We start from the raw sequence: 14,328 nt of genomic DNA, 5'->3' as shown, positions 1-14,328 counted from the left end.
CGAGCCGAGCCTCCAATTCGCCCAGCCTGGCCTCCAAAGCTACGAATAAGCTGCACTTATTACAAGTACCGTTACTGCTAAAAGAGGCCGAGGAATAACTAAACATTTCACACCCAGAGCAGAAAAGTACGGGAGAGACAGGAGAAGCCGCCATGCTAAAACGGCTAAGAGCTAGTAGCTACGCTAAGCTAGCGGATTCCCAAACAGGGAATCCGACACTAGACAGGCTGTGGAGCAGCACAGGTAACGCACGACAACAGTGCTAAAATAAAATAAAAATCCACTAGACAGGCTGTGGAGCAGCACAGGTAACGCACAACAACAGTGCTAAAAATAAAATAAAATAAAAATAAAAATCCACTGGACAGGCTGTGGAGCAGCACAGGCAACGCACGACAACAGTGCTAAAACAAAATAAAAATCCACTAGACAGGCTGTGGAGCAGCACAGGTAACGCACGACAACAGTGCTAAAAAATAAAATAAAAATAAAAATCCACTGGACAGGCTGTGGAGCAGCACAGGCAATGCACGACAACAGTGCTAAAACAAAATAAAAATCCACTGGACAGGCTGTGGAGCAGCACAGGTAACGCACGACAACAGTGCTAAATCAAAATCCACTGGACAGGCTGTGGAGCAGCACAGGTAACGCACGACAACAGTGCTAAAACAAAATAAAAATCCACTAGACAGGCTGTGGAGCAGCACAGGTAACGCACAACAACAGTGCTAAAAAATAAAATAAAATAAAAATAAAAATCCACTGGACAGGCTGTGGAGCAGCACAGGCAACGCACGACAACAGTGCTAAAACAAAATAAAAATCCACTAGACAGGCTGTGGAGCAGCACAGGTAACGCACGACAACACCGCCAAAAAAAAAATAAAATCAAAATCAAAATCCACTGGACAGGCTGTGGAGCAGCACAGGTAACGCACGACAACAGTGGTAAAAAATAAAATAAAAATCCACTGGACAGGCTGTGGAGCAGCACAGGTAACGCACGACAACAGTGCTAAAAAATAAAATAAAAATCCACTGGACAGGCTGTGGAGCAGCACAGGTAACGCACGACAACAGTGCTAAAAAAAAAAATAAAAAAAAAAAAATAAAATAAAAATCCATTGGACAGGCTGCGGAGCAGCACAGGTAACACACGACAACAGTGGAAAAAAATAAAATAAAATCCACTAGACAGGCTGTGGAGCAGCACAGGTAACACACGACAACAGTGCTAAAAAAAATAAATAAAAATCAAAATCCACTGGACAGGCTGTGGAGCAGCACAGGTAACGCACGACAACAGTGCCAAAAAACAAACAAAAATCCACTGGACAGGCTGTGGAGCAGCACAGGTAACACACGACAACAGTGGTAAAAAATAAAATAAAAATCCACTGGACAGGCTGTGGAACAGCACAGGTAACGCACGACAACAGTGCTAAAAAATAAAATAAAAATCCACTGAACAGGCTGTGGAGTAGCACAGGTAACGCACGACAACAGTGCTAAAAATAAAATAAAAATCCACTGGACAGGCTGTGGAGCAGCACAGGCAACGCACGACAACAGCGCTAAAATAAAATAAAAATCCACTGAACAGGCTGTGGAGCAGCACAGGTAACACACGACAACAGTGCTAAAAAATAAAATAAAAATCCACTGAACAGGCTGTGGAGCAGCACAGGTAACGCACGACAACAGTGCTAAAAAATAAAATAAAAATCCACTGGACAGGCTGTGGAGCAGCACAGGTAACACACGGCAACAGTGCTAAAATAAAATAAAAATCCACTAGGCAAGCTGTGGAGCAGCACGACAACAGTGCTAAAAAATAAAACAAAAATAAAAACGAAAGCGTTAGCAAGCTAGTTAGCCTGCCAACGCTGATGAAGGCCAGCTGATAAAAGAGCTCCGTCGCGATGCTTCGACCGTTAGAGGTCTTCCTTAGGCGTTGGAGCACGGTGAAAAAGTAAAAAAAAGTAAAAAAGTCTTGAAAAAGACTGTTAATTCAAAGAACTCAAACAGCTCAGTTCAAACAGCTAACAGATACAGCAGAACACCGCTGTGCTCCGGAACAGGAAGTCAACTGTGATGACTGTGTCAAAGTCCAACACCAAATCCACGATGCGGTACCTGGCCTGTTGGGGTGAAATATGGTAGGCAACTTGTGAGTCCTTTGGCTGCTACAGTAACCATGAAGGCCCAACAGGAACCCTGAATACCAGGTGGTTAATGGGGTTCTTGTACCTGAGCTGACTGAGAGCCAAGAAGAAAATCTCCCCTGGACGATTTTCTTCTTGTATGCTAACAAAAGCAGCATGTCATCCTTTATGGCAGAAGGTCTTCAAAAAAAAATCCTTCAATCCTTTGAAACCTACACAAACCTTGGTCTTTACATCAACCTGAAGAAGACACAGGTCCTGTATCAACCTCCACCCATCATGGTCAATCCAAAGCTTCCTGCTGTGAAATTCATGGACAGGTCCTGGAGAACGTGACCCACTTTCCATACCTGAGCAGCCATGTGTCATCAAACACAAACATTGATGACAAGATCCAACATCGACTCGTGTTCAGGAACTGTCTTTGGCCGCCTTTGCACCTGTGTTTTCAACAGAGACCTTCCACATGAGACAACAGTCCTCTTTTACAAAGCTGTTGTCATGCCAACTCTGCTGTACGGAGACCTGGACCACTTACCGTTATCATCTGAAGACCCTCAAGCAATTCCACCAATGCTGCCTGTGGAGTATCCTCTGCATCTGGTGAGAAGACTACCATACCAACATCAACATCCTGGCTGAAGCCAAGCTCCAGAGCACAGAGTGCATCAACATCAAGAACCAGCTTTGGTGGGTGCGTCATGTTGTTAGGATGGATGCCAGCCGACTTCTCAAGCAGATCTTCTACTCCCAGCTGAGTGAAGGAAAACCGTCCAGACGAGAGCAGAAGAAATGCTACAAGAACCTCCTGAAGCACAACCTCAAGAGCTGCTCAATCGGCTGAAAGACCTGGGAAGAACAAGCAAGGGACACTGGCCAGCTTGTAAGCAAGGATCTACATGGGAGTTGTAGTCTATGAAAATAATGCGGACAAACAACACAGAGAAGAGGAAAAAGAGGAAGGAGAGAGAGCAAGATCCTGTTCCGCATAAGCTTCCTGCAACAACCACGTGCAGTGTCAGTCAGAAACCGTGCACGCTTAATCACTCATCCACAATTCCATCCAGGATTTGATCAAGAGATGAGCTTCCTCATCACAGAGGGATAGCCAGGATGATTATTCAGATGAAGCTTAATCTGAGCTCAAATGTGAACACAGGGTGCAATAAGTTTGGTGTGTTTTGGGCACAGCATGATATAAACCAATCAGAGTGTCATCAATCACCACGAACCTCATGCAGGTGACTCATGTGAGAGGATTTCTAACAAGGTACTGACTCTGCGCCAATACAGTATGCCAGAGTATAGCGGCCACCAAAGCTCCCTGAGGTGAAGCAATAAAAGTAAACTCTTTGATTTTTTCATACTTTCTGTTTTAGGTTTACTGTTATCTATATTGTAGATACAGAGTGCATCCATGTTGTGAACACTCTTAAGTAATACGCATTGTGCCAAATCAATAGCAGAACAAGTCTGTGCTGAGGAGGCTTTTGATGGTCGAGGGTGCAAATGCTTTCTGGTAGCACAAGATGTACCGGCACTGCACCTGACCACACATTTTAGACCAAAACACCTGCAGGTGCATGACATGGGAGCAGGAAGTGAAAAACCAGGTCAGAATCTCCTTTTGTATATCTTGCTGGTAATTAAAGACAAGAAACAAAACTTTATACATGGTCAAAAAATTAATGAGGTGCGTTGTGCACTTTATATTAACCTTTTGTTTTCATTACTTAAAATACATCATACACATTTTTTTTTCTTATGAAACGGGTTTTAAATTAGATGAAATAAATATTTTCGCATTTAACTAATCTAAAACAAATTTGTGGAACTTGACATAAATTTTATTAAAGTCAATGTTTCTTTTAATAGACCAACAGGAGGAAAAACAAGTGCACATTAATAAAATATATTTTTCTTAAAGGGAACTTTAAGGAAGTATTTATATATAATTTCTGAATTGATGTGCAGTAAGTTGTAAAAATATCTTTTTATACACTCACAGGTGATGAAGCTGCATAAACATCTAGAGGTAAAAATGCTGAACTAGAACGTGACGATTTGGTCAAAAAAGCCATTTGATAGCATTTCCAGCAAATATGCTCACACTTCCTGAACCTCGATTAAAAGTTGATCTCACTCAGTTTGCTCGTGTTCTTATAAATGTGCTGTTACTATGACTGAATGTTCACTCATATGTTTGTTCCATTTTGATCATTTTGATGCGATATAAAGGCACTGCTTTTTTTTCCACTGTGCAATTAAGTGTTTCAGGAAAGGATGCATCATAAAATTGCTAGCATGCACTTCACAATATTCTCGCTGCATGGTAATGGTGCAAACTAAAATACATGGATACGCAAAAACATAAAAATTGGAAAGAATGGGTGCACATGGATGCAGACTGTGATGCATAAACATGGAGAAAAAAGCTTTTGTCTCTTAAAATACAATTTTATTTGTGACTTTACACCGATTAGCAAATGCATCTAAAAGCAAATCAATTCGATAACCATTTATAGGATTTTCACAGGTCACAAGGTAGCTCGGCTTATTATGGCATGCCAAAGCAAAACAAGTTGTTTTTGTTTGTTTTTTTGTTTTAACAGAAGCAAAATGATGGATAGACAGGCATTAGTAATGGAAGGTGCACACGGTCGAAAACAGAAAATCAAAAACAATGAAATGCACATTCAGTTCAATCGGGAGCAAAGTTCTGCTCAAAGAAGGTCCATCAAAAAGCCGAGCACTCTCCGCAAACTAAAAGAGAAAATAAATCGGACTGTGGCATGAATGGAGGATGAAAAAGAACTTCCCAGAAGGAGGAAATGGTGTGGAGGAAGAAAGCAAGTGATCAGAATGTGGTGTGTTTGAGTCCTGTTTTGTGACGTTGATGCGTTTGCTGTAACACAACTGGCAGCGTCTTGAATCCTGGACACACTCACATACCTGGGGTCCGGCTCTCAGTGGTGGACTCGTGCTTACGAATTATAATTTGGCGTTGCAAAGTTCAAACATAACAAAAAAAAACACGAAGAAGCTTTGGGCCCTTGGAGCAAAAAAAAAAAAAAAAGAAACCCAACCAAAACAATAAACAAATGTGTAAGATTCCAGTTCGACGAGTAAGTAAATGACTACAAGATATGAGGACGTGTAGCAGCTGGGATTATTGGGGCAGCTGAGGGGTGTGGATGCAGTCACTGGGGTCGTTTAAGTCTTTACTCGACAGGCTCCTGAAGGTCAGTGACCTTTGTCTCATTACAGAAATAACTGTGGGCGAACAAACTAGAATATGGCTTCAGAACGCACACAAACGCAGATGCCACCTCTCCACAGTTCCTCAGCTGGTGACCTCTCACAGACTCTTTGGGCACTACTTCATCTTTTTTAAATTTTTTTTATCTGAACTGAGAAGTAGTAGTAATGGTTTCTCTCATACGTGTGACACCAATGAAAGAGTTTTTCCTCATCAGTTTCACTTTCTTGATCCTGAATCTTACTACGATGCCACGCCCCGCTTTCCACTTGCACAACTTTTACCAACACCTTAAAATCTCCTTCACCGGTGAAATACATCTCATATAATCACAATAAAAAAGTGCAGCGCAAAAAAATATAGTTTTCATACGTCTGTGTCATATAGTAAATTTGTGTAATTTGATATACGGTGAGCAAGCAGGCGACACACCACAGAACAGTCAACAACAAAAAGACAAATCATGCTTTACATGTGTAGTCCCTGTAAAAGCTTATAAGTGATTTAAAAAAAGAATTTAAGAGATATTTTCCTACAAAAGAGATTGTTTCTGTGTTTTTGCTTAAAAAACCCCCACTGAGATGAAGATGCTGAAATATAAAAATGCTACATAAATATACTGAGCAGGTCTTTGAGATAATGTTGCAAATCTTCATCCTCCTTTAAATCATCGGCAAAGCTGCTGAAGCGACAGTTGGCGTCGAAAGCCTGCATGAAATGTGTGAAGAAGAAAAAAAAACACCCACAACATAAAAAACCTGCCGCTGTTATACAAAGATCATTTTTCCAGTGACGTCATGCAACTTTTCACCCCCTGGTGCAGAACCAGGTCACACAAATGGGAAAAGTACAAGTTAAAAAACAACAACAACAAAACATTTGTCTTGTGCAGCTTTACTGATTAAACCAGTTGTTGGAAAACAGGGGATTTTACCGCAAAAGTAAAATGTTGAAGGAGGTTTCCAGCTCTGTTATCAGCATAGGAACCAACACAAAATGAGCCAGTTGAGCAAGATGTAAATGGAACACCTGTGCAAGTACAGCCCAACCGACACAGGATTTTTCAGACTGATACCGATTTTGATATTTGAAGATTCTAAAATTTGATATGCCGACATACTGACAGATATTGGTTTTTCCATAGAAATACAAAGCATAACCAAAGCTGCCCCTAAAATTTGTATTGTGTAGTTTTTGTAATGAGTCCTCATGAAGATAACATGTCATAATGCTGTTTGAAATTAAACTTGTTTTACTGACTGAAACACAATTTGAACAATACTTGAAAATATACTAGTTTTGATAAATAAGACTATGTATTAAAAAAATACAGCCAATTGTAAAAACTCCCACATAACTCTACTAAGCACTTCTTTTCTTTTAAATTGCTATGTATCGGCCATTATAAACGTGGTGATACTGATTCATCTACAAATAGTTCATATCAGATCTGTCGGGCTGTACTGCGCAGGTGTGAAGACAACGCTCACACACCTCTGCTGCTTCCGCTTTCACTCCAAACACCCTCCCTGAAACTATTTAATTCTACTCAATTCATTTTCCAATTAATCTTCATCTGCCCTGTGCACACAAAACCATTTCTTAAAAAGCCAAACAAGTTTAAAACAATGGAAGGAAATTGAACACAGGGAAAAAAAAACAAAAAACAGACATGAAACAGAAAAGGTGGTTGCTGCCCCTCCTTCTCTTTCTTCCCACTCGCCTCGCCTTCCTCAGGTCTCCGTCTTCTCTTTCTTTTTGTTCTTCTTCAGGAAAGATGGGGTATGGAACTTCTTCTTCCTCTTGGTGTTGGGTGACTTGGAGGGCGAGCTCTCAGGCGACAGTGGCTCATCGATCTTCTCACCGGGGCGCACGGTGATCTCCACACTCTCCACGCTCAGCTCACTGACGCGTTTGGACAGCTCCACGTCAACATGGTCGTCTTTGCCGTTCATCAGAGCTGTGTGGTTCTCTGAGTGATGGAGGAAGAAGAACCAGATGCTTAATTTTAATTCATAAACAGACATCTACACAACATAATGCCAAGAACCAACATGAAAAACACAATTTTGTTATAGGTTAAAGTTAGAAATCAAAATGTGCACCAGAAGAACACCTGCAATTAATATGTTCTCAATTGTGTGTGTTATTGGACAAGACACTTCATGTGCATTGTCTCAGTTGACACAGCTGGAAATCAAACTATTTTTGTTGGACTAATGAGATTTTACATTGTACCCAATTAAATGTCCAGACTTTTAACCACCACACCTGAAGAAGAGATTGTTATGTTTTATGGCCCAGTCACACAGCATACGATGATTCCTGAACGATGGGAAAAAAGTTAAATAGTTACAAATCTTCGAGAAAAGGTGGATGAATGAGCTTTTGACTTTTCCCATCACCGAACAGCCTGTGAATCAAGAGCACAAAACGAATGAAAGTAGGAACAAAACAAAACCGAAGCTAACGTTGATCTCCACGCTTTAAACGAAACGTGCCTGGAGCCATGTGTGTCTGCATGCTGCTCTGTGTTCCAGCTGCAAGCAGAAGCGTGCAATCCAACCCACTGTGGAGATCAGTGCGCATGTCGGTGGATCCACCTGCTCTGGTTCCTCGTCCAGAACAAAAGAGGGATCATCTCCTTCATCACCAGAATCCTCACTGTCTGGTTCAGACTGACAACACGCTGCATGCTCCGTCTTGCTCCAGTAAAACAAAAAACAAAACAAAAAAAACGCTGGTGTCCCATGGTGCTGCTGTATCACTGTATTACATTACTAAGCCATATATATTGATTTATAACAGAAAACTGTCAAAGTGTAAAGATGATTGAATATATCGTCAGAGCAGTAAACGGATCAGTCTGTGTGAACGCCACGCACTGACTCGCCGCTTCTTCCTCCAAACACGGTGGGTAGAATTAAGACCCAAAAGTTCTATTTTGGTCTCATCTGACCACATAACTTTCTCCCATGACTCCTCTGGATCATCCAAACGGTCATGGGCAAACTTAAGACAGGCCTGGACGTGTGCTGATTTAAGCAGGGGAACCTTCCGTGCCATGCATGATTTTAACCCATGACGTCTTAGTGTATTACCCACAGTAACCTTGGAAACCTTGGAGTGGTGCCAGCTCTCTTCAGGTCATTGACCAGCTCCTCCTGTGCAGTTCTGGGCTGATTCCTCACCTTTCTTAGGATCACTGATACACCACGAGGTGGGATCTTGCATGGAGCCCCAGTCCGAGGGAGATTGACAGTCATGTTTAGCTTCTTCCATTTTCTAATAATTGCTCCAACAGTTGATCTTTTTTCACCAAGCTGCTTGGCAATTGCCCCGTACCCCTTTCCAGCCTTGTGGAGGTCTACAATTTTGTCTCTGGTGTCTTTGGACAGCTCTTTGGTCTTAGCCATGTTAGTAGTTGGAGTCTTACTGATTGTGTGGGGTGGACAGGTGTCTTTATACAGCTAACGACCTCAAATAGGTGCTTCTAATTTTGAATTATAAGTGGAGTGGAGGTGGACTTTTTAAAGGCGGACTAACAGGGCCAGAATTTCTGCTGATTGGCAGGTGTTGAAATACTTATTTGCAGCAGTTACATGCAAATAAATTATTTAAAAAAAATCATACATTGTGATTTCCGGATTTTTTTTTTTTTTTTTGGATTAACGTTACAAAAACTAAGCAAAAGAGAAAAAACCATAAAAACAACAGCAAAACGAAATACAGATGAATTGAGGTTTTCGTCGGCATTTCTTTACATTTTTCGACAGTTTAAAAATCCTGACAAAGTGCCAGCTGCAGGAACGAAGCTGTGCGAAGGATAACAATGCCAAAGAAAGTCAACAAAAGTACAGATTTCTTGTTTCCTTTGGTCTTTGTTGCCCTTTGTTAAGTGCTGTGTGACCAGGCCTTTAAGGTGGCGACCGGTGCACCTACTGCACCTTATAGCATGATCATCCAGAAACATGTGCCACACTGCAACGTGTTTTACACACGTGTCTTGTTGCAAATTTCTGTGATGCATCCGATGCCATATCTCCTGTATTATATCATAATGTGCACTGAATGGTGTTAAGCAGACATTGTTACAGAGAGACAAATACAGGAGCGAACAAGCGCTCACAAACACGTTTGCATGTGATCGAAACAGCCAAAAGAAAGAAAGAGAGGTAACAGCATATTGACCTGTGGGAAACAATTGTATCTTGTGCTCACACAGTAGCATTTTGAGTGCTAAATCAAACGTAACCTCTTTACATATTTATTTCTCTCTCATTGAAGCTCTGCTTCCACTGCTTCTGCCACAGATGTGACAACCTGGGTTGTCCTGTGCAGCTGCTGCTTCTGCTTTATTGAGCAGATGCAGGTGCACGCTGTAATGTGCATGCTGTGTTCTGCCTTTTTTTTTCTGAAATACACTTTTACAGTATGTTGATAAAGTACTGCATTACACTGATAAGGTGCAGTTGCTTTTTACGATCATGTAGTGCTTGGCCAGTGTCGCCGACTGAACAGTCCCCCCTAAAAATTGGGGCACCCTGCCTTAACTGCACATGCGTCATTTTGGACCATAGCAGCACGTCTGAGACCGAGTCTCTTCGCCCAAAGCAATCAAAGGTAATAATGTGATTATTAACCATCGGATGTCAAAGTAAAACCTCGTAAATCATTCTAAAGTCAGTTTTAAGCAGAAACGAGGAGATAATCGGTGAATCATTATTGATGCTCTGAAATGACGTAGGTGCTGCAGCATGTCAGACTCAAACATGCTGCGGTGGCGCACTGATCATTCCTCTGTCTCTTGTTCTGAAATAATGCTGAATTTACGTGGAAATGATTGTTGTACAAAAGCTTCAGCTATCTGTCACTGAGACAGATGATGACTATAGTGCAGTTTTAAGCAGAAATGAGGCGCTAAACTGTGAATCATTGGTGATGCCCAGAAATGACGCTGCTGACGTGCTGAACTGACGCATCTGCAGTGAAGGCAAGGCAGTCCGATTTTTAGGGGGGGGGGGGGGGGGGGGGGGCGTTCAGTCAGTGACTGGTTTCAAGTTGAAGGAAATGTGAGTTTAATGTCCACTTTCAACCAGTGTGGTCCACAGGTCCGAGGGACCTCGTACAGTTAGTTGGCAGATGAAGTTTCCTTAAAGGAAACTAGGAAACTTTCCAAGACATAATGAATAAATTGAATATTGGCTACTGAAATTTTACTCTGCAATGACAGCGTGAGAGTATCATGATACAAGCTTCTGGATCTGCTGCATTTTCCAGATTTGCGCCAATCTTTTTCAGCCCGTGTCCCATCCAGCTGGTTTCCCAAAGGTTGCTCCAGTGGTTTTGAGCAATCTGTCTTAAAGCCAAACAAACAAAGTTGGCTGAAAACTTGACCTCCTTGTGGGAGGAAATATGACAGCTGCCAATCGAGAGATATCACGCTTCAAGATTAACATAAACTCAACCAGATGTCCATCAGTGAAAGAGGTGGGACCGCTGTCAGCCGACACAGCTCGTATCAAAGAGTGAGTGCAGAATCATTTCAGAGGTCAGCAGGACAGCACACAGCAGCACACTGAGCCCTTCAGTCACACGTGCACTCCACAAACACAAACACGATCATCTTAAAGAGCACGGCAGTGAAGACTTGACTGATACCTTCTTTAGCTGGGGTGCTTTGCGGGGACTGCGTGACAGACTGAGAAAGAGTCGAGCCGTCGTCAGAGGTTAACTCGTGCTCGCCGTCTGCAGGGAGGGCGTGGAGAGCGGCAGGGCGGCGCACGGATTGAAGCAGTGACATGACAGCAGGAGTGAGTGGGTTGAAAGGTTTAAGGGTGGGGGTGAGATGAAGGGTCAAAAGAGGGATGGGAGAGGTTTGAGAGATTAGTGGTAACACACATGCTGGAATCAGGCCATGCACAACTGCTTTCCCCTAAAATGTCAGAAAACCTTCTCAGTCTGTCATCGGTTTCTCAGGTTCTTCATGCACCAAACACCCCTTTGGACTTCTGCGCTGTTGCATGTCGAACCAACAGTTTCGAAATGAAACAGTCCAGCTCACTAAGCATTTTGTGATTGCATCAATAGCCTTCAGAGATCTTAACAAAAAGCCTCTGTGTTGTCTGATAACCCACAAACCAGTCAAAGGTCACGCAGACGTGCAGCAGCACAGAAGTGACACAGGATCTTTTCGAACAGTCAAGTAAAAGCTTCAGTTTGGATTCCTGCAGCAGTTAATAATCAATATGCTAACAAACTTTTGAATATTAATATTTTAGCCAGTTGTCAGTTCATCACTGTTGCTGATGTGCAGACACTCAAACACATGACAAATAATTACAAAGGTTAGAAAAAGGGAGAGCATTTTCTGTTGAGGGGAATACTCAAAAACTAAATTACATCATCTCTTGGAAAGACCAGAAAAACTTTTATACTATGGATGGATGGATGGATAGCTTTATTATCATTGTCATTACAACAATGAGATTGCCACACTCACATTCCACAGACACACAGCAATTAATCCATAATTATTACATGTTTACCGTAATAATGGCACACATCAGAATTAAGACAACACATATACATTTGACATTGTTTATGTGCACTAAACTTGAAACAGTCCGTTTTCCAAATTGAGGCGATGTGAGTGTGCTGGTAGCCGCTGCAACTGGAGTCGCGCCGCCTGCCAGCTTGGGAAGAATGGGGGCCTGCCACGGGGGGGCAGGAAGGGAGGTGAAAGGGAAAAGCTGGAGCATGCTTCAGTCCATGTGTAAGTCTGTCAGTTTATTGTCTTTGTGGGTTGAGATAAGAATGGAGCTGAATAATTGCACCAAGGCCTGAATAAATTCCTCTGGAGGTAAACAGTGGGCAATTTGTTCTTGAGGCTAGATAAGCCTGGAGTGTTGTAGCTGAGCAGTGAAAAACACTTTTAACAGTTCCACATGAACAGCCAAATCCCAATTATGAATTTAGAATATTCCCAATTATGAATTAAGAATATTCACCGGCCTCCGAAACCTTCAGCTTCAACTGCAAGGCACGCATCAGCTACAAGGTGTCATCCAATTTGCGTCAAGAGTCAATGCAGTCTGAGAATGCACTGCCTTGCCAACCTCGTTAATCATGACAGACAAGCGAGGGCCCATGGGTCTTGATGCCGCCGTCTTGCCAATTTTCCGGTAGATCAGGGCAGCACATTAGCCAAAAAGTACCAGTCCTGCTGCCACGAGACCAAAAACGAATAAATCCTCAACGTCCTCAACAGAGAAAGGCGCCAAGCATGCAACACGCCAAGACCCCCAGGAGTCGAGGACATAGCCCGCAGGATACGTTCCATCTGGGCAGGTAGGATCCCCCGGTCCTGACCTTCTTGTAGAAAAAATGGTGTCAATAGCGTTCAGAGACCAGCTGATCAATTCCATGGTTAATCCAATAGTAGTACAATAGATACAGAATCCAATATAGTTTTGAGGAATTCACAGTCTGGTGAAGTAGGGACTTGAAGATTAAAAGCAGAGAGATAAGGGAGAGTGGAGGAGATGCGACCGCCCTCGTCGGAGTCCCAAGCTGATATATACACACACACACACATACATACATATATATATATATATATATATATATATATATATATATATATGTTATGGCTATGACAGTACTTGCACTCCGATATGACAATTGGTCATGCTTTGTTTACAATTTGACATTTTCCCTTGTTAAGGGCCCCTTCACACATACTACGAATAAGTACAAATCAGGGTGACTCACGGTGGAACTGCTTCACACATACTCCATAATTATCTATTAAATTTTGTAGACACACGTAAATAACAGCCACATAATAAATGATTTATTAACCTCGCTTGCTCGGTCTTTATGAGAACATATCAGACCTCTGTGTTTTGGAAGGACCAAGTGATCTGATATTTTCCTGTATAGACCTCACGCTCAGTTGATAATCCTTTAATATAAAAAAAAATATATATATATATATATATATATATATATATATATATATATATATATATATATATATCTTTCACAAAATGGCTTTTATAACAACATGTGACAGTCATTTCAGCATTAGAAACCTCATTATATTCAAGTTTTTTCATGGTGAGTATACGCATAAATGTGATGAACACACCATATTACTTCACTCATTAGCATGTTTGCAATCCCACCGTCAGATGGCAGAAGCATCGTGGTGATTTGTGACTCACTGATGCAAACTACTCCTACGTTCATGGTGTACAAGGTTCAAGGGTCAGGACTGAACTTTGGCTGCAGCCTCATCGCCAGCATTTACTCTTCATGATTTGCACTGCAAACATCATAAGTGGGCCAGTTCTGATACCTGGTCATTAAAATTATTTACATGTCAGGAACGCACAGTGCACTGGTCAGTGTGTGACAGACTGAACCTGCGCTCGTGTGCATGTGGATCTGAGGTGTGATTCAGGCAGACGGTCCCCAGCTTGCATCCAGTTTTGTCACTGGGGACTCATGGGTCTGTGGGGGCAACAGTGTCATAGCAACAAGCTCCGCTCCTGCGGCGGGTGTGAAGACCTGCTGTGTCTTCAGTCTGTCGTCTTAGTCACACTGGCCTCCATGTGCACACACTCATTTGCACTTTCTCTATATTCTTATGCACAAAGGAACATTTGGACACTTCCACATGCATGCACAGACATGTATGCTGGTTTCCATTGGTAAGTCTGCACATTAATCCAGGCTGAGGTGGCTGTGTGTGTGTGTGTGTGTGTGTGTGTGTGTGTGTGTGTGTGTGTGTGTGTGGTGTGTGTGTGTGGTGTGTGTGTGTGTGTGTGTGTGTGGTGTGTGTGTGTGTGTGTGTGTGTGTGTGTGTGCAGCCCTGTTCACTATATGTTCACAATG

At 42.2% G+C, this 14,328-nt stretch overlaps 1 protein-coding gene across 6 annotated transcripts in view; it reads right to left on the bottom strand.

The window, feature by feature from the left end:
- Positions 1-4,604: 4,604 nt before the first annotated feature.
- add3a (adducin 3 (gamma) a) overlaps positions 4,605-14,328 on the bottom strand; it is a 259,484-nt gene continuing 249,760 nt past the window's right edge. For 4 of the 6 annotated variants that reach the window (XM_034189173.1, XM_034189174.1, XM_034189172.1 and 1 more), the window contains 2 exons: positions 11,089-11,175; positions 4,605-7,399 (listed from right to left, as the gene is read on the bottom strand). In XM_034189173.1, coding sequence (XP_034045064.1) covers positions 7,161-7,399; positions 11,089-11,175 — 326 coding nt within the window. In that variant the 3' untranslated portion in view covers positions 4,605-7,160. The remainder of the gene's footprint in view (positions 7,400-11,088; positions 11,176-14,328) is intronic. The other 2 variants (XM_034189176.1, XM_034189177.1) reach the window with 1 other exon arrangement.

Source organism: Thalassophryne amazonica, chromosome 15 (assembly GCF_902500255.1).
Source record: "Thalassophryne amazonica chromosome 15, fThaAma1.1, whole genome shotgun sequence".
Taxonomy (NCBI): domain Eukaryota; kingdom Metazoa; phylum Chordata; class Actinopteri; order Batrachoidiformes; family Batrachoididae; genus Thalassophryne; species Thalassophryne amazonica.
This window is presented reverse-complemented; position numbering and strand designations above follow the sequence as displayed.